The 20,153-nt window shown below is 42.5% G+C and overlaps 1 protein-coding gene across 3 annotated transcripts in view; it reads left to right on the top strand.

Annotated features, from left to right (window-relative positions):
- Positions 1–854: 854 nt before the first annotated feature.
- The window catches only part of chmp1b (charged multivesicular body protein 1B), a 35,369-nt gene continuing 16,070 nt past the window's right edge, over positions 855–20,153 (top strand). For all 3 annotated transcript variants that reach the window (XM_072594745.1, XM_072594744.1, XM_072594743.1), the window contains exons 1-6: positions 855–968; positions 3,812–3,909; positions 5,482–5,628; positions 8,866–8,934; positions 12,397–12,504; positions 13,916–13,959. In XM_072594745.1, the coding sequence (XP_072450846.1) occupies positions 950–968; positions 3,812–3,909; positions 5,482–5,628; positions 8,866–8,934; positions 12,397–12,504; positions 13,916–13,959 (485 nt within the window). In that variant the 5' untranslated portion in view covers positions 855–949. The remainder of the gene's footprint in view (positions 969–3,811; positions 3,910–5,481; positions 5,629–8,865; positions 8,935–12,396; positions 12,505–13,915; positions 13,960–20,153) is intronic.

Here is a 20,153-nt window from a genome sequence, read left to right as displayed (position 1 = left end):
GGGTGGGGTCAGTGAGTGTGTTGGGTGGTGTGGGGGGGTGGGGTCAGTGAGAGTGTTGGGGGTTTGGGGTGGGGTCAGTGAGAGTGTTGGGGGTTTGGGGTGGGGTCAGTGAGAGTGTGGGGGGTTTCTGGGGGGGGTCAGTGAGAGTGTTGGGGGTTTCTGGGGGGGGTCAGTGAGTGTGTTGGGGGTTTCTGGGGGGGGTCAGTGAGAGTGTGGGGGGTTTGGGGTGGGGTCAGTGAGAGTGTTGGGGGTTTGGGGTGGGGTCAGTGAGTGTGTTGGGTGGTGTGGGGGGGTGGGGTCAGTGAGAGTGTGGGGGGTTTCTGGGGGGGGTCAGTGAGAGTGTTGGGGGTTTGGGGTGGGGTCAGTGAGTGTGTTGGGTGGTGTGGGGGGGGTGGGGTCAGTGAGAGTGTGGGGGGTTTCTGGGGGGGGTCAGTGAGAGTGTTGGGGGTTTGGGGTGGGGTCAGTGAGTGTGTTGGGTGGTGTGGGGGGGTGGGGTCAGTGAGAGTGTGGGGGGTTTCTGGGGGGGGGTCAGTGAGTGTGTTGGGGGTTTGGGGTGGGGTCAGTGAGTGTGTTGGGGGTTTGGGGTGGGGTCAGTGAGAGTGTGGGGGGTTTCTGGGGGGGGGTCAGTGAGTGTGTTGGGGGTTTGGGGTGGGGTCAGTGAGAGTGTTGGGGGTTTGGGGTGGGGTCAGTGAGAGTGTGGGGGGTTTCTGGGGGGGTCAGTGAGAGTGTGGGGGGTTTGTGGGGGGGGGTCAGTGAGAGTGTTGGGTGGTGTGGGGGGATGGGCTTGGGCAGTGAATGGGTTAATTGCGGGCCCTGATGACGCGATACGCCAGGCGGGTTTCCCTCTGTTGCGTCATGGCGCCGCAGCAGGAAGCGGAAGTGTTGCTGGTTGTTGATGGTCGTTCGGTCGCGCAGCTGATCAGCTGGAGACGTGCCCGGAGCCTTGAAGATGTCGTCCAGCCTTGAGAGTATCCTTACCTCCCTACCCCCTCCCCCCTCCCCCCACCCCCCACCCCCCACGGCCCGCGGGACAGGACAGGACAGTAACATGGCAGGCCTCGCCTTGGCCTTCCTCGGGAGGCTATACCGGTTCAGGGAGCGAGTCTACCGGGTGGGGGGAGCTGGCTGGGCCGGGCCGGAGCAGCCTGATAGTGGCCCTGGGTGGTGCTGGCCCCAGGTTGGCCCTGTCCTTACAGATTGTCACCCACTGTACTGTACTGTACTGTACCTGGGGAGAACTGCTCACCTGGGTCTGGCAGGTACAATGAGTTGCTGAGTTAGTCCAGAATCTTGATTTCTAATGAGTCTGTCTCCTTTTTTGGATACAAACCAAGTGTGATCGTGGCTCTAGGTGAGAAGGTTTTGTTTTCTAATCCTAGCCAACTGTGGATCAGAAGAGTGCCAAGGGAATGGCATGTTTTCTTCTCAGATTTGTTTGGATACATTTGAGTATTTTCCTGTGTACGTACGTGTTGACTCTCCGTTCCTTCTGTCAACCCCTTTAAAGTTCTTCTTTGTAATGTTTTTGCAATGTTTTCGCTTCTCCCACACGTGAATTCATAGGAAAAATGTGATTGGTGCCAGTTGGGTATGAGAGTAATGTAAACTTCTTCGAAATTAAATTGTATTTTCTGAGGAGTTCTATTTGGATCCGTGAATATGCTAATATACTCTAGCTTTAAACTGCTAGCCATTGTTCTGTCTGTAGCATTTTTTCTTTTTTTTTATTGCTATCGTTTTTTATATACATTCTGTCTCTGTGACAGAAAGCACAGTCTTGAGATGTGCAATTCAGCAAACTACTAGTTCACACAAAACTAAACAAATGTCACATTTCATTCTTCCGCAAGCCAGCAACTTTATGTTAACACTCACCATTTGGTGAATATTTTTAAAGTTATATTAGTGCCTGAGCTGTTTCTGACCAAACTAATATAAATTCCATCACAACTTGCAAAGTACCCTGTATATGCTGAAATAATCTACAGTGTTTCTTGGTTGTAAAATATTATGCACCAGATTTTCCCAGTTGAATTTGACTCTTGCTGAGATTGAGAGTTGAAGTTCAACTTTTTTTTCTGCTGTTGACAGTTGTTAACTTCTATCTTCTTTTCTGGCATTTCCCCAACTCTCTATGTATGCAGTTGCTGCTTGTCACTGCTAGTGTGCCCTGGACTGTGTCTCTCTGATGTTTTCATGACATCTCATTCTGACAGTCTATTTTTTCAACTTTATTTATGCTGTTAAGATTTGCTGAACCCAAGCACTGAATATGTAAATCGGTTCAGGGTATTGTCACCTAAAATTGTGCATAATTAAACATTTGGTTATTCTGCATCATGAATAAGTGATATTTGCAATTCCAGTTTGTCTAAATTCACTACTTTGATGACCTGCTATTCAGTTTAATTCTGCATGTGAGTAAAATAAAAGCCATTTGGCAAATATGCATGTAGAACCTTACTATTTTTTTGTTCATGGGATAGATGTTGGCAAGGACAGCAATTATAGTCCATTCTTAATTTCCTTCAGACTATCCAGTTTATGTTTCAAATGCCTTAAATCTATTTGAGTTCTGAGGCACATACTATTGCAGAAAAATTATGTATCATGTTTTGTAAATGCTTGACATTTGAGCAGCCCTCAGGAAATTGGCTTGTTCACCAAGTTGCATGTTCACTATACCTTTGGAACTTGTTGCTTGTCGAACTTGTGTAATTGGATCAGAATTGTTGACCCTGCTGTAAGAATATTTTGTTTTAACACAAATAGTTTTCCTTGTGTTTGTGGCACTTAAATTGGACTTCCGTTGACCTGAAAACTTCTGGTGTGAATTAATAAAAATAGCCATCAGTGACTCGGAGAGATTGTAACAACAAGCTTGCTTTGGGAATCATGTGACTAATGAATTGCCCAAGCCTCTCCCTCATGTTTTCTGATGTCATTGAAATACTTCAGGGAGATTATTTCCTGGTACTCTCATTCAGATATCCAGTCAACTCTTGTCTGACTCTTGCCATGCTTTCGCTGCGTAGCAATCACTGGTATCATTCCTGTGATGATTTTGCTCCTCACATCCACCTAAAAGGAAAAATGGGTTTATATGACTAATCAAACTGTCTTTCAAGTTTCAAGAAACATATGCAATTTAGTTGGTGTGTATTCCCTACAGAGGAGCAATTATAACATATAACACCAAGCTGCAGAAGGAGATGTTGCGGCAGATGCCCAAAGTCTTGGTCAGCCTGGTAGGTGTTTGAGCAATCACTGAAAGAAGAAAAGCAAGTTGATTAGTAAGTCCTGAAAACACAATGCTGGAAATCACACCAGGTCAGACAGCATCTGTGGTTAGCGAGCAAGCTAACATATTGAGTCTAGATGACTCTTCAGAGGTGATGGTGAAGAAATATTAGTTTGCTTGTCTCTCTACGGATGCTGCCTGACCTGCTGTGACTTCCAGCACTTTTTTGTTTTCAGAACATATTCCAACATCCACTGTAATTTGCTCCTTATGTAGTAAGTCGTTTAGTGCCTTTAAATTTGTTTATTGCTTCCTTAATATCCACAATAAGAGCATTTACTTGTATTTTAATATCTATACTTGGGTTGAAATTAATTTATATTAAATTGCACTGTTAATATTTTGAAATTGGAATTTATTAGATAACCTTGTATCACTTGGTCTATCCCAGCTACAATAAACGTTAAGTCAGGGCAAAGTTTTTTTCCACATTACCACTGTTGGGCTATTGCACACTGTGTGAATAGCAGTGAACATGTTGGGCAGTGCATCCTTAACATTTCTTTCCAGAACACTTGTTCAACCTTAAGTTTGCTGCAAAGGATCTTTCGAGAAGTGCCAAGAAATGTGATAAAGAAGAAAAAACTGAGAAAGCTAAAATCAAAAAGGTAATTTACGTCTTCCATTTTTTCATCACTGGTGGGTGAGGAAAGATGGATGTTCCTGAACCAGACATGTTTCTAGCTGGTTAACTGTGTCACTGAAACACTAACCTTCACTTCTACTTTGCCTTCTGGCACAATTCTCTCTTCCTACGATATGTTCTACTTCAGTTGCACATTATCATCACCAGGCGTTGCATTTTCAGCAAATCAAAGTGTAAAATCCTGTGCATTACATCAGATGACCTCAACTTTGACTCTCGGGAATAAGTGAAACTGGGTGAAAGCAGCTCCTCGGTGTTAACCACATTAAAGGAATTGCTTAAAAGTTCTGTCAAGAGCTGTCTGTGGTTGGTAGATTTTTGTATCATCAGAATCCTACCGCTGCCACCCGTGCTGGTGCTCAGTCGCGCTGTTCCTTTGCATGGATGAGCTATGTTCCAGTTTAATGCACGGAAATGCCCTCTGTTTTAGGCATGTCACAGTGGCTCAGTGGTTAACACTGCTGCCTTGCAGTGCTAGGGACCCTGCAAGGCATCAGATTGAGGCTGCAATTCCATATGATTCACTTGTCCAGGGTATGGAATTCTGTAGGGGCCAGTACTTGAGATGTTGACTGTATCATGCTGTCATTTTCTTTTATGTGGAGAGGAGACAGAGACATTTATACAACTGCTAAGAGTTTAGTGGGAAAACTTTGGTTTGATCAGGGCAGAAGGCTTTCTAAAGTTTCCATATAAGTTTTTGTAAAACTACATTGTGCAACTGTGCAAATAAGTAATGCAAACATGCATAACACCACTTATTGGCTGCTTAGTTTACATTTTTATTTCTCACTTTAATCTCACTAGGCAAGACAGTTTGTCATTGACTAACGAGTATTAGTGTCAAACTTTTCCTTCTTTAGGTAAATTGGAGAGGGTAGTACCAGTTTACACTTGAAAGCAAATCCATCCCTGGCAAACCACAAACTTTGATACATTTCAAAGAGAAAAAAGAAACCGATTTTGGTAAGGGAGAATAAAGTGTGCAACTGTAAATAGCACAAGTAAACCCTTGTAGCTTTAAGAGATTACTTGAGGAATAGTTGAGGAAAACCTATTGATTTGCTCCACTTTGTCACAACTGTCTGGCATTCTGAGATTTCTGGCTGACATTTTTATGACATAAATTAATTTTAAATGAAAGTTGAGGAATAGGTTTGTCATCCAGTTCAAAAATGTAATGGAAAATAAGAATTTTGTGTGGTAAAGTTTGCAGCTGTAAGTTTTATTTTGTAGTCAGGATTGCATACAGATGTAAGATTTGCAACATACAATTTCACGACATTGAAAAAGAAATTGATTGACATGGCATTTGGTGGAAGATGGAAAGTTTTTCAATAGAGAGGCTCATCAATGTAATTTTTACTGCACTAACAAACAACCATTTTGGGAGGATTGAAAGGGAAGGCATCAGATTTATTGCGAAGTAGATACACCAATTATTCTTGCCCCAGTGTGACTTTCAGATACAAGTGTAATTTATCCAATGGAATTGTCTGTTTTTTCACATCATCTGATTTGTGTTTGTTTACAGGCAATTCAGAAAGGTAATATGGAAATAGCAAAAATACATGCGGAAAATGCAATCCGACAAAAGAACCAGTCCATTAACTTTTTGCGTATGAGTGCCAGAGTGGATGCTGTTGCAGCACGTGTGCAGAGTGCAGTTACGATGGGCAAGGTAATGGATCTTCTTCATATCAAATAAGCATATTTAGATGTGAACCAATAGAAAAACATTTCCAAGTGTTAAAAAGCCATACTTAACTTGGCATGTTCACTTTATTTGTCAATATAAGGACTTAAGCCATAACACTTCTATTTATGATTTAATGAAAAGTAGCTACTCAATAGTATTTTTATAATGAATAGCCCTATATGCTTTGCTACCTTGTAAATCTGTGTGCACTTTGAAACTGGAGAGATCCCTGTAACTCATTTCAGTCAGGTTTCACAAATGTTAAACAGCTCTAAGAATGTTTACATTACATCCTCTGCAACATTGGTGCACTGTCACCTTGCAACGAGTGCAACAGCTCAACTTGTGACCTGTTTGACCACATCAGCTTCGTACAGCACCTCTGCACCATTCTTCATCTTAACGGGACTGCTCGTGCATGCTTCCACTCCTGCCCGTCGACTCGTGGCCAAAGCTTCTCCAGCAGTAGTTTCTCTTCTTTGCTCTGCATGCTACCTCTGACATCTTTTAGGAATCTATTGTGTACTATTTTTATTTTCTCATTTGTATATTGTCTTTTTATGACACATTGTTAGATTTCTTTACCAACTCCCTTTCTTGAATGAGGCACAGTTGTTACAAGTTCAATATCTGCAGGATAACTGTAGCTTTTGTATTCTGTCCCCTACTGCAAACGTTATGCCCTTGCTACTAATCATCTCCATTGTCCGTGTGTCAGGCTGAAACTATTTTTATTTTTAAATGGTTTTTCTATCTGAATCAGTGCTGTATCCTTCCCATCACCAAGACTTCCTGCTTCTACCTTCATATGATGCCTGCCAGAGCTCCTCGTTTGTGCCTATGTCACTTTCAGCTTGAACCATTGCAATTACTCCTGACTGGCCCATCATTCTTTGCCTATTGTGATCTTCCTTCAGCTAGTTCAAAACTGTGTGTTGCTGGTACCTCTTTCCTGATCAAATCCCACTCGCTCATCATTTGGGTGTTTCTTACCTAAATCGGCAACCGATTCTTCAGCACCTCACATTTAACATTCTCATCCCTGTGTTTAATTCGCTTCACAGTCATTCACATCCCTATTTCGGTAAATACTTCTGGCTCTGTAACATCTTCAAATTCTTTGTCCTTCTCACTCTGGCCCCTTGTCCAACTTCACTCAATTTGCTTCATGCCAACAATATTTTTGTACCCATTTCCAGCTTTTCTTGAATTCTTTCCCTAAGCATCTTTTGACTGTGTACCTGCTTCTCCTGTTTTAGTACCAATAACCCTCTGCTACCTCACTGCATTGACTTCTGGTTTTAAAATGATCATCCACACCTTCAAATGACTCCATAGCTTCTTGTGATATAATAGTCATGTTTCCTCCTCCTCCAGTCCCAAAATCTCTCTGCTCCTTTTCTGACATCCCCAATTTATTTTCAACAATGCCAGTGTGCATTGAGCCCAAAGTGGTGAATTCCCTCCTTAAGCCTCTCTGCATTTACATCTGTTTTCCCAATTTTGAGTTGAAGTTATTCACCTTTCGGCCAAGTTTCTTGTCATCAATCTTCAAATCCTTCCATGGCCGTTGATCTCACGATTTTTTGATTGCATCATTGGCAGTCCCTCACAGCTGAGGATGACTCTCTTCCACTCTCAGCGTGAGTCGGTAGGTGACTGTACAGACCAATATAGCTGTTGCTGGCTTGGTTTCACTTGGGGCAGAAAGTGGTTGTGGGAAGGGGTAGGAGGGGCATTGATGTGGCAGCGCATTTCTACCTGGCTTCCTCTATTTTCCGATGGCAAGTTTCAAGGTGCTCAGTGCGTTCCTGGATACTACTGCTCCATTTTGGATGGTCTTGTGCCAGTGATTCCCAGGTGTCTGTGGAAATGTCACACTTTACCAGTGAGGCCTTCAGGGTTTCCCTGAAGCGCTTCCTCTGCCCACCTGGGGCTCACATGCTGTTTCAGGGCTGGGAGTCTTGTGTTGGTAATGAGGACGACGTTTCCAGCCCAGGGCAGTCAGTACCTTGATGCTGGGCCGTTGGCCTGGTCGAAGATCTTGGTATTAGTGCATGTTTGGGATGTTTTACGATGTTTAAGGCACAATGTATCTGAAACCTGTTGCTTAAAACTCACTCTTTAAGCAAACCTTTAGTGTCCTTTCCTAATGACCCGTTAAAGGTCCAGAACTACTTTTGTATCTTTCCTCTGAAGAACCATAAGAGGTTAGTCTACATTAAACATTAAAAATCTCACAATACCGGATTATAGTCCAACAGGTTTATTTGAAAGTACAAGCTTTCGGAGTGCTACTCCTTCGTCAGGTAACTTGTCATGGAGCAGCGCGGCAAAAACTTATAATTCCAATTAAACCTGTTAGACTATAATGTGGTGTTGTGTGATTTTCAACTTTGTCTACCCCAGTCCAACACGGGCATCTCCACATCATGGCTACATTAAAGGTACAAGTTGTTTGTCTTACGCCTTTTTCCAGCATGTGGTCAGAGCAATGGGTTATTTGCATTCTGTTTTTGATGCAGGATTTATTCTAGTGTATGAATGAGAACCTGACCCTAACTATCTTGTCAGGAGACCAAACTATTTGAATTATGTTTTGCAATCATTCTTGTCATAACTGAAGAAGTGTCAACCAGTAATCATACCACCATCATGTTGCATATAAACTGTGCAAGTCAAAAAGTCAACTGTCAAATGACTGCCAAAATCACTTATGATTTTGCTCATGGGACATGAGCAAAATTGAAGCCAACAACTCCACACTACCATTCATGTTATCAGCATCTATGTATTCCTACACTCTCCTAAACTACAAAAAACTGTAAGAGCTGCGGATGCTGTGAATCAGAAGCAAAAGCAGAAATTGTTGGAAAAGCTTATCAGATCTGGCAACATCTCTAAAGAGAAATCAGAGTTAACATTTCGAGTCCAGTGACTCTTCCTTAGAAGTTCTGCTTTTGCTCTTATACTGCAAGTTTAACATCAGGAATGTTGGTGCTTCGTATTGTATCATCTCAAATAACAACAAGCTGTTATGTCAGGCTAACAATGCCACTTGCAAATTAAGTGTCTTTACCTTGTAATTATGACAAAATAATCCCTGACATTGTGTCTGTTCATTATTAATGATCTGTTGAGTAGCAATTTGTTGTACAGATTGATTATGACTGGGTTATTTTCTGTAATTTTTGAAATTATTACATTTTTTTGTTTCAGGTAACCAAATCTATGGCAGGTGTTGTCAAATCCATGGACGTCACCTTGAAAAGCATGAACCTAGAAAAGGTATCACTTAATTTAGATGGCATTAGTTCAGTATGTAACATCTCCTTTCCCATCATTGTAGCTGTATGTCTCAGTGAAGGCTTGCGTTCTTTAGTAATATAGTATGGATTTATAATGGTTACTGCATTTTTTGTGTATGTACCATTTTTGTGCAGTGTAATATTACAGAAGTTCATTAATATGAGACTGTGTAGAACAATGTCCCCTTTCATTTGATCTGATCCTGAAATCGGGGGCTTATTGGATCCCAGAATTTGATTTTTTTATTGTGACTGTTTGTCATTTGATTCTGACCCATTCCATCGAAAGAAAATCTGTGTTGCATCAGCCATGATGATTGTTCACAAAGCCCACTATATACTCCTACAAAAAAAGAGAATGCTTAAGAGAGAGTTTTGATCTAATTTGCCCAAAAATAGCAGCAATATAATTCATTGCCACATGCAAATTTGATTCTGAGATCAGGAATGAAGATCCGAGCACTTGCCAGCCAATAATAAAGCTGTCAAAGAAGCGAAACTTTACTGACTTTGACTTCTCAGTCTATTGTGAATGAACCTTTAAAAAGTTTCATTGCTTTTCTGATGGGTTCACTTTATACCTCTCAAGTGAATGGCATTCATACGATAGAATTTTAAAAATTGTGATGGAGAAGACATTAGAGAATTTTAATATTCAGAAATTCTGACCAGTCTTTCCAGGGGACACAATTTAAAATATTATCCATGTTTCTTTTTTTAAAGACAATGTGGCCACTGTATCTGTTTAAAAAAAAACAAGCAGATTTTTGTGTACAACAGGGATGAGAAGCAAATTTCTTTTGTGATATAAAGTTGCATATTGAAGTGAATACTTCATAAAGAAGAAATGCAACCATCTTATGAACCTACAGAACAGAATGTTCCTTGACATTCAGTAGCATTATCATCACCGAATCCCCCAAATATTAATGTTTTGGTGTGTAACTGACAACGATTTGATCTAGACAAGCCATGTTAACGTTGCTACAACAGCATGTCAGAGACTAGGATCTCCTGCAAATTACGAGCAGACGCGAGCCCCTTGGCTTCTCAAATTGAGTCTGTTCCTTTATTCAGTAAGGTTATGGCCGATCTGATTAATCATGTTTCCACTTGTTCTTGACAACCTTTCTCCCTCACCTCCATCCAAGGCCCCAAAGGAGCCTTCCACATCCATCAAAGTTTCCCCTGCATATCCACCAATGTAATTTATTGTATCCGTTGCTCCCGATGCGGTCTCCTCTACGTTGGGGAGACTGGACGCCTCCTCGCAGAGCGCTTCAGGGAACATCTCCGGGACACCCGCACCAATCGACCCCACCGCCCTGTGGCCCAACATTTCAACTCCCCCTCTCACTCTGCCGAGGACATGCAAGTCCTGGGCCTCCTCCACTGCCGCTCCCTCACCACCCGATGCCAGGAGGAAGAATGCCTCATCTTCCACCTCGGAACACTTCAACCCTAGGGCATCAATGTGGACTTCACCAGTTTCCTCATTTCCCCTCCCCCCACTGTACCCCAGTTCCAAACTTCCAGCTCAGCACTGTCCCCATGACCTGTCCTACCTGACAATCTCCTTTCCCACCTATCCACTCCACACTCCCCTCTGACCTATCACCTCCATTCCCACCCCCATTCACCTATTGCACTCTTTGCTACCTTCTCCCCAGTGGCCCCCCCCAATTTATCTCTCCACTCTGCAGGCACCCTGCCTCTATTCCTGATGAAGGGCTTTTGCCCAAAACACCGATTTTCCTGCTTCTCGGATACTGCCTGGCCTGCTGTGCTTTTCCAGCAGCACTCTGATCTAAACTCTGGTTTCCAGCATCGGCAGTCCTCACTTTTGCCAGGTTTCATATTCTGTCAAATGGTCTGACTTGCCACTATCTTTTGCACAATTATATGCTTTATGTGTGATGCTATCTTTAAGTTTTACTTAAGTAGCTGCTAAAGATGGTTCATAGAGTCATACAGCGCAGGTAATACCTTTTGGCCCATCGAATCTGTACCAATTTATCTGCACGGATCCCACTTTCCAATACTTGGTGCATAACCTTGAATGTTATGATGTTTCAAATTGTTATCCACATATGTTTTAAGGGTTGTGAGGTTTTCTGTCTCCCTCACCATCCTAAACGGTCTATTCTAGATTCCCATCATCCTATGTGGAAAACACTTCAAATTCCTTTTTAAACTTCCTGCCTTCATCTTAAAATTGTGCCCCCTCACTATTGACCCATCAACTAAGGAGAACAGCTGCTTCCTTTGTGTCCTGTCTATGCCCTTCATATGCAACTCTATCAGGATCCCCCGCCCTCAGCCAATCTCTGCTCTAAAGAAAATGTCTCATGCCTAGCTAGCGTGCCTCATAGCTAAAATGCTCCAACCCAGGCAACATCCTAGTGAATTTCCTCTGCATGCACTCTAATGTAATCACATCCTTCCTTGTAGTATGGTGACCAGAACTGTGCATGGTCCTAGAATAGAGGATATAAAGTATATCCCAGAAATAGCGGCAAATCGGGGAAATGGAAAGTAGGGAGGATCTCGAGAAAATCGCAATCACCAGAGAAATGGTACTCCTCCCCGTGGAACTTTTCTTTCTTGTTGGAACGTAGTGAATGTGTGTTATCTTTGGCAAGTAGCTCACTTTCGACTCCTCCATACTGGTTCACCACCTATGAGTCTCAAGTCAGTAGTGCGATTGGATACTCCCTGGATGTGTTCAGTTCCAACAAGACTCAACCTCCTTATCATCAAGAAGAAAGTCCATTTGATTGGTTCCCCATCCATCACCTTCAGCATTCACTCCCTTCACCACAGAAACATCATGGAAAGCACTGTGTACCATCTACATGACGCACTGCAGCAATTCACCATTGTTCCTTTGACCGCGCCTTCCATTCTTGTGACTTCTGCCATCTAGGAGAAAACTGGCACACCCCCCTCCAAGCCATACATCATCCTCATTTGGAACTATATCAAACATTCTTTCATTGTCACTGGGTCAAACACCTGGAACTACAAAGAGTGTGTGTATTCTTTATTTCTAACCTATTATAGTAGTCCTGGAAAGCAGCTCAGCACGAAGGGCAATTTCAGAAGGGAGATTAAGAATGGACATAAAGTTCTGGCCTTGCAATTGAACCCCTGTTACCCCCCATCCCACCGTCATATCCCCTGTGTAAATTAAAGAAAAACAAATGCCAGGCCCATAAGATATAATTTTGTGCTGTAGCAGTGAATAGGTACACTCTGTTGAAGACAGAAACTGCAATAATTGAAAATAAAATGAGAATTTATAAGAAGTACATCGGTAAATAGGTGTGCCAGATCTTTTCCCCAATAATTTGTAAAATCGCCCTCCTCAGTGCCTTTAATTTGTGCTAATGAAGGTCCAGACAGGTGTACAGCAATGTTCCACGCTTTCTATTTCATGCAGATTTCTGCCCTAATGGATAAATTTGAGCATCAATTTGAGACGTTAGATGTACAAACCCAGCAAATGGAGGACACAATGAGCAGCACAACAACTCTAACCACACCACAGGTAAGAGACAGTTATCATTGGCATTTGCTGATAAGTAGACCAAGTAATGTTCTATGTTACAAGTAATGCGTGTCCTCCTTTGGGCTATTTAAAAAACAAGGTTCTCATTGCTATTCCAAAACTATGGAGAAAGCTTAGCTTTGTAGCCTATATTTATCTTGTAGTTTTGATTATTCTAGATTACAAAGAGACCAAAAGCTTCTAATCGCAAACTATGTATAAGGTATGACTTATGAGAAACTTGCCTCTGAGTTTGGAAATTTATTCTGTACCTACTTTGTGGAAGTGGTAATTTGGCTACATTCATGTAATCATTTAGAGAGTAATGGCCGCATTGGTGCCTTGGTGTAGTATATGTTCTTCCAGTACGCTCGCTCTGCTTTTTCAATTGGCTGTCAGTGTCATGTTGCAGACAGTGCCGGTGGCAATGCTGATTTTCACCTGATGCTAACAGAATCGGCAAAATGGCAGCAATCTTGCCATGATCGCTTTCACAAATATGGGGTATCTGCCGTTTGTGATTTCAAATGGAAGGGTCTTACCTTTGAAGACTTATTAGAGTATTCAAAACATGTACATGTGCAGGTAAATACCAATAGTTCATGCTCTTAGACTCATATGGTTTACTGATGCACTGGACAGTAGATATGACAATATTGTAAGGATATAAGCATCTCCAAAATGGTTTAAAAACATGGACTGTCATTGTTGAGAATGTTTAGCACAGTACTGCGCATAGAACAAAGGAGAAACCAATTAAACACGCAATGTTTGATAGAATACAAGGTGTAAATGACAGGAGGAAGAGAGGCAAGACGGAATGGTATTGGACAAGAAAGAGTAGATATGTCTCAGTAAAGGTAGCAGTAGCCTCATTACCATAGTGGTCCAAATCTCATCACAAATTATACATTTTGTAAACATTTTTCTTTCTATTTAATTAAGTTCAATAATCTCGCAAGAACATTTGTGGATGAGTTTGTTGCTATAAGTGTGCACACCACTTTTGTTTTCTTGGTCTGTTTTTAAAGGTCTGAGAATACATCATTTGTGTCAGCTTGTCTCACTCTGATATATTTGCTCGCTCAGAACATTGGGAACCCAGACTTGATTCTGGCAGCTTACCATCTCCATGTAGGCTGATACCTCAATCAGACAGCAAACTGAGTTACTGCCCTCTCATTAAGGTGGATGTAAAAAAATCCATCAGCATAGTCAAAGCAAAAGTCTGAGCAGTTTCACATATATCCTGCTTGTTGTTTATCAGATCAAAGTGTAAACTGGTTGCTTTGTTTGAAGAAAGTCACGAGTAATTAATGTAAGCCCTTGGGGACATAATTTGCACCATATAAATGCACATTCCTTTTTTAAGCGGCATATATTCAAGTTTATATTTTTCTTCTTCTTCCAGAATGAAGTAGATTCACTGCTACATGAAATGGCTGATGAAGCTGGGTTAGTATTGATGCACGTTTTCCTCAAGGGTTTGGATGTTAAGCTCTTTCTGTACTGCCTTCTTGTTAAATGTCTAACTTACATTTTAACTGATTTTATTTCTCAAGCTCCTCTGTCTGCTTTGATACATGTACTCAGGTTGACAAGCAGGAGAGTGGAAGTACACAGCAAGTCAGGCAGCATCAGGAGGTGGCGAAGTCGACATTTTGGGTGTAACCCTTTATCAGGAATATTAATAGTCCTGAAAAAGGGTTACACCTGAAATGTTGACTTTTTTGCCTGATGCTGCCTGGCTTGCTGTGTTCTTCCAGTCTCCTTGTCTACCGCGGATTCCGGCCCCTGTAGTTTTTTTTTGTCTCTAACCAAGTTGGTGCATGCACCACCCTCTGAGTGGTCCCCTTCAGAGCCTTGAGCACTGAATCTAGGCTGAGATTTCTGTGTCACTCTGAGGCAAGCACGTGATTAAAGGCAACATCATTCAGATGAGGCCTCACATTGCAGTCCTTTCAACCTTTTCTATTGTGTGTTTTTTTTTTAAAATTAAAGAGCAGAGGAGTTTTGTTAATGTCTGAGAATCCAATAATCCCTACTGTGCAGAAACAGGCCATTTGGCCTATTGAATCCATGCCTACCCTCTGAAGAACATCCCACCTAGACCCACCACACTGCCTCCACCCCATCCCTGCAATTCCCATGGCTAATGCACCTAACCTGCACATCTTTGGACTGTGGGAGGAAACCAGAGAATCCAGTGGAACCCCACACAAACACAGGGAGAGTGTCTGTCTGGAATTTGCTCAATTGCGTGAGGGTGAAATCCAGTTCTCTGGTGCTGACAGGCAGCAGTGCCTCCATGCTGCCCTGACTTGGGCAACATATATCCCTGAATGAATACCACTAAAGACAGATTAACTGCTTATTTCACATATTGCTCTCTCTGGTTCTTGAATAGGTATAAAGTGTTATGAAACATCCAGAAAATTTGAAGGTTGCTAAATAATTCAAATTTATTTGAGTTTTTGAAATGTTTTGTGGTTAATATTCAGTTCAAGACCATCAGGATAAATTTGATTTCTTCCACTTGTACATGGGTGATTTTATTGTAACAAATGTTGGCAAAATTTAATTAGAACACGTAAAAAAGCTCTTACTGAATGGCTGGGTACTTCGAGCTTGGTCTGTAGAGCCTATTGTATCGGACGCTGTTTTGATAATTATTGCAACTTCAAGTGTAAGTACTTGCATATGTTTATGGTGCCATTTGAAGGATAAATTATGTATATCATTTCAACAAACTGTGCGGCTGGATTTATAAACCTGAGTTTAAAAAATATGTTAGTGAAGATGGTTAACGTTTGACTTACTGTCATCCAATGGGAATAGGCTTTGTATTTTTAATTTACTGTACATTCCCCTGTCTCTTCAGCCCATGTGGAATTCCAGTGATTTGTGATCCAGTTTTACACTGATTTCCGTTTCACTACACAGTTACTATTAAAGGTTAGGATGGAGGATGGGAAAGATTTCTGGCTGTAAGAGCTGCTCCCTTTTTTTTTGAGGTTTTTTTGGGTGTTGGAGGTGATTTCCTCGAATTCCAGGAGCAGCATTTACTGTTTTATATGCAGTTGCATTGTTTTGGAACTTTGGAAAAAAAAGTCAAAACAACAGCAGTTTAAAAGGGAGAAGAGCAGACAAAGGAAGCACATAGTGAGGACAGTGCAGGAGAAAGAGAGAGAGAGAGAACCTGCACAGTTACCGCCTTTGCTGTTTGAATTCGTGTATCGCTGGATATCGGAGTGCATCTGGGAAAATTAACAAACATGAAATTCACAACTTATCTTGGAGGAACTGTTGGGCAAAGTTCACAGCACAGAATCAGATAAGTTAATTGTTGTTTTAAGTCTGTCTCAGAGAAAGGCTGCAGTAGTGAGTTTAGTGGATTCTTTCTCGATTATGTGTTTTGGAGATGAGTCTCTTGATTAAACTTAAAATATAAGCCTTAGCTATTAATCTAACCTGGGGCAGTGTTTGTCAAGGAATAAGACTCTTATTTTCTGGGTCTGTAGATTGTGAAGGAGCAAAAATCGCCTTTGCAGTGATATGTACTTCTTGTCAGATATGGGAGTTTAAGGAGAGTTTAAGGGTTACTATGGATTATATCTGCCATAAATGCTGTTGGATGCGAATCTTATCAGATCGAGTGGATCAGTTGGAGAGACAGATAGAAGCGGTGAGGAATTTACTGTTACTGTTGCAGTTGCATGTGATAGATGGCAGTTATAGGAAGTGGGGGGGGAAGGTCTCTGATACAGTCACATAGGTGGGTTAACTCCAGGAAGGGTAAGAGAGGTTGGAACCTAGTGCAGGAGTCTTTTGTGGCTAGACCCATTTCAAACAGGTATGCTGTTTTGGAAAATGTAGGGGGTGATGGATTCTCAGGGGAATGTAGCACGAACAGCCAAGTTTCTGGTATTGAGACTGGCTCTAATGCAACGAGGGGTACGTCGGCTTCCAAGAGATCAATTGTGTTACGGGATTCTGTAGTCTGAGGTACAGACAGACATTTCTGTGGCAAGCAGAGAAAAAGCAGAATGGTGTGTTGTTTCCCTGGTGCCAGGATCAAGGATGTCTGAGAGGGTGCAGAATGTTCTCTCGGGGGAGAGGGGCCAGCAAGAGGTCATTGTCCACATTGGAACTAACAACATTGGAAGGGAAAAGGTTGAGACTCTGAAGGGAGATTAGAGAGTTAGGCAGAAATTTAAAAAGGAGGTCCTCAAGGGTAGTAATATCTAGATTACTCCCAATGCTACGAGCTAGTGAGGGCAGGAATAGGAGGATAGAGCAGATGAATGCATGGCTGAGGAGCTGGTGTATGGAAGAAGGATTCGCATTTTTGGATCATTGGAATCTCTTTTGGGGGAGAAGTGGCCTGTACAAGAAGGACAGATTGCACCTAAATTGGAAGGGGACTAATATACTGGCAGGGACATTTGCTAGAACTGCTTGGGAGGATTTAAACTAGTAAGGTGGGGGGATGGGGGTGGGACCCAGGGGGATAGTGAGGAAAGAGATCAATCTGAGACGGGTACAGCTGAGAACAGAAGTGAGTCAAACAGTCAGGGACAAGGTAGGACTAATAAATTAAACTGCATTTATTTCAATGCAAGGGGCCTAACAGGGAAGGCAGATGAACTCAGGGCTTGGTTCGGAACATGGGACAGGGATATCATAACAATTATGGAAACATGGCTCAGGGATGGGCAGGACTGGCAGCTTAATGTTCCAGAATACAAATGCTGCAGGAAGGATAGAAAGGGAGGCAAGAGAGGAGGGGGAGTGGCATTTTTGATAAGGGATAGCATTACAGCTGTTCTGAGGGAGGATATTTGCAGAAATACATCCTGGGAAGTTATTTAGGTGGGACTGAGAAATAAGAAAGGGATGATCACCTTATGAGACCCCCCCCCCCCCCCCCAATAGTCAGAGAGAAACAAACTTGTAAGGAGATCTCAGCTATCGATCATAACAATAGGGTAGTTATGGTAGGGGATTTTAACTTTCCAAACATCGACTGGGACTGCCATAGTGTTAAAGGTTTAGATGGCGATGAATTTCTCGTGTGCGTACAAGACAATTTTCAGATTCAGGATGTGGATGTACCTACGAGAGAAGGTGCATAACTTGACCTACTTTTGGGAAATAAGGCAGGGTGGGTGACTGAGGTGTCAGTGGGGGAGCACTTTGGGGCCAGCGACCATAATTCTATTCATTTTAAGATAGTAATGGAAAAGACCAGATCTAAAAATTGAAGTTCTAAATTGGAGAAAGCCAATTTTGACGGTATTAGGCAAGAACCTTCGAAAGCAGACTGGAGGTAGATGTTCGCAGGTAAAGGTACGGCTGGAAAAGGGGAAACCTTCAGAAATAAGATAACACGAATCCAGAGAAAGTATATTCCTGTCAGGATGAAAGGGAAGGCTAGTAGGTACAGGGAATGCTGGATGACTAAACAAATTGAGGGTTTGGAAGAAAAAGAAGGAAGCATATTCAGGTATAGATAGGATAGATCGAGTGAATCCTTAGAGTATAAAGAAAGTAGGAGTATACTCAAGAGGGAAATCAGGAGGGCAACACGGGGACATGAGATAGCTTTGGCAAATAGAATTAAGGAGAATCCAAAGGGTTTTTACAAATATATTAAGGACAAAAGGGTAACTAGGGAGAGAATAGGGCCCCTCAAAGATCAGCAAAGCGGAGCCACAGAAAATGGGGAGATACTAAATGAATATTTTGCATCAGTATTTACTGTGGAAAAGGATATGGAAGATATAGACTGCAGGGAAATAGATGGTGACATCTTGCAAAATGTCCAGATTACAGAGGAGGAGGTGCTGGATATCTTGAAACGGTTAAAGGTGGATAAATCCCCAGGACCTGATCAGATGTACCCGAGAACTCTGTGGGAAGCTAGGGTAGTGATTGCTGGGCCTCTTGCTGAGATATTTGTATCATCGATAGCCACAGGGGAGGTGCCAGAAGACTGGAGGTTGGCAAACATGGTGCCACTGTTTAAGAAGGGCGGTAAAGACAAGCCAGGGAACTCTAGACCAGTGAGCCTGACCTTGATGGTGGGCAAGTTGTTGGAGGGAATCCTGAGGGACAGGATGTACATATATTTGGAAAGGCAAGGACTGATTAGGGATAGTCAACATGGCTTTGTGCGTGGGAAATCATGTCTCACAAACTTGATTGAGATTTTTTAAGAAGTAACAAAGAGGTTTGAGGGCAGAGCTGTAGATATGATCTATATTGACTTCAGTAAGGTGTTCGACAAGGTTCCCCATGGGAGACTGATTAGCAAGGTTAGATCTCATGGAATACAGGGAGAACTAGCCATTTGGATACAGAACTGGCTCAAAGGTAGAATACAGAGGGTGGAGGTGGAGGATTGTTTTTCAGACTGGAGGCCTGTGACCAGTGGAGTGCCACAGGGATCGGTGCTGGGCCGTCTACTTTTTGTCATTTACATATATGATTTGGATGCGAGCATAAGAGGTACAGTTAGTAAGTTTGCAGATGACACCAAAATTGGAGGTGTAGTGGACAGCGAAGAGGGGAAGAGGGTTACCTCTGATTACAACAGGATCTGGACCAGATGGGCCAATGGGCTGAGAAGTGGCAGATGGAGTTTAATTCAGATGAATGCGAGGTGCTGCATTTTGGGAAAGCAAATCTTAGCAGGACTTTTACACTTAATGGTAAGGTCCCAGGGAGTGTTGCTGAACAAAGAGACCTTGGAGTGCAGGTTCATAGCTCCTTGAAAGTGGAGTCGCAGGTAGATAGGATAGTGAAGAAGGCATTTGGTATGCTTTCTTTTATTGGTCAGAGTACTGAGTACAGGAGTTGGGAGGTCATGTTGCGGCTGTACAGGACGTTGGTTAGGCCACTGTTGGAAAATGGTGTTCAATTCTGGTCTCCTTCCTATCGGAAAGATGTTGTAAAACTTGAAAGGGTTCAGAAAAGATTTACAAGGATGTTGCCAGGGTTGGAGGATCTGAGTTACGGGGAGAGGCTGAACAGTTTGGGGCTGTTTTCCCTGGACCATCAGAGGCTGAGGGTTGACCTTATAGAGGTTTACAAAATTGGGGGGGCATGGATACGATAAATAGGCAAAGTCTTTTCCCTGGGGTTGGGGAGTCCAGAACACGAGGGCATAGGTTTAGGGTGAGAGGGGAAAGATATAAAAGAGACCTAAGGGGCAACGTTTTCACGCAGAGGGTGGTGTGTGTATGGATGAGCTGCCAGAGGATGTGGTGGAGATTGGTACAATTGCAACATTAAGAGGCATTTGGATAGACATATGAATAGGAAGGGTTTGGAGGGATATGGACGGGTGCTGGCAGGTGGCACTAGATTAGGTTGGGATATGTGGTCGGCATGGACAGGTTGGACCGAAGGGTCTGTTTCCATGCTGTACATCTCTGTGACTCTGACTGTAAGTAAGGTACCTGAACTGAGTAGCATTTTCAGTGTCACCGATCTATTTCAGGCAGCTTTACTGGTGGGATAATGTAACCAGATCAGTATAATATGGCAATTTCCGACTTATTTATGATTAATTCACTGGATAATCTGACAGGGCAGCGATATGAATCACTGCTTGCTGGATAAATATGCAGTAATAAACTGTAGAA

The sequence above is a fragment of the Chiloscyllium punctatum genome, chromosome 25 (genome assembly GCF_047496795.1).
Source record: "Chiloscyllium punctatum isolate Juve2018m chromosome 25, sChiPun1.3, whole genome shotgun sequence".
NCBI classification, from domain to species: domain Eukaryota; kingdom Metazoa; phylum Chordata; class Chondrichthyes; order Orectolobiformes; family Hemiscylliidae; genus Chiloscyllium; species Chiloscyllium punctatum.
The sequence above is the reverse complement of the archived record's forward strand: the minus strand, read 5'-3'. Positions and strand labels throughout refer to the sequence as shown.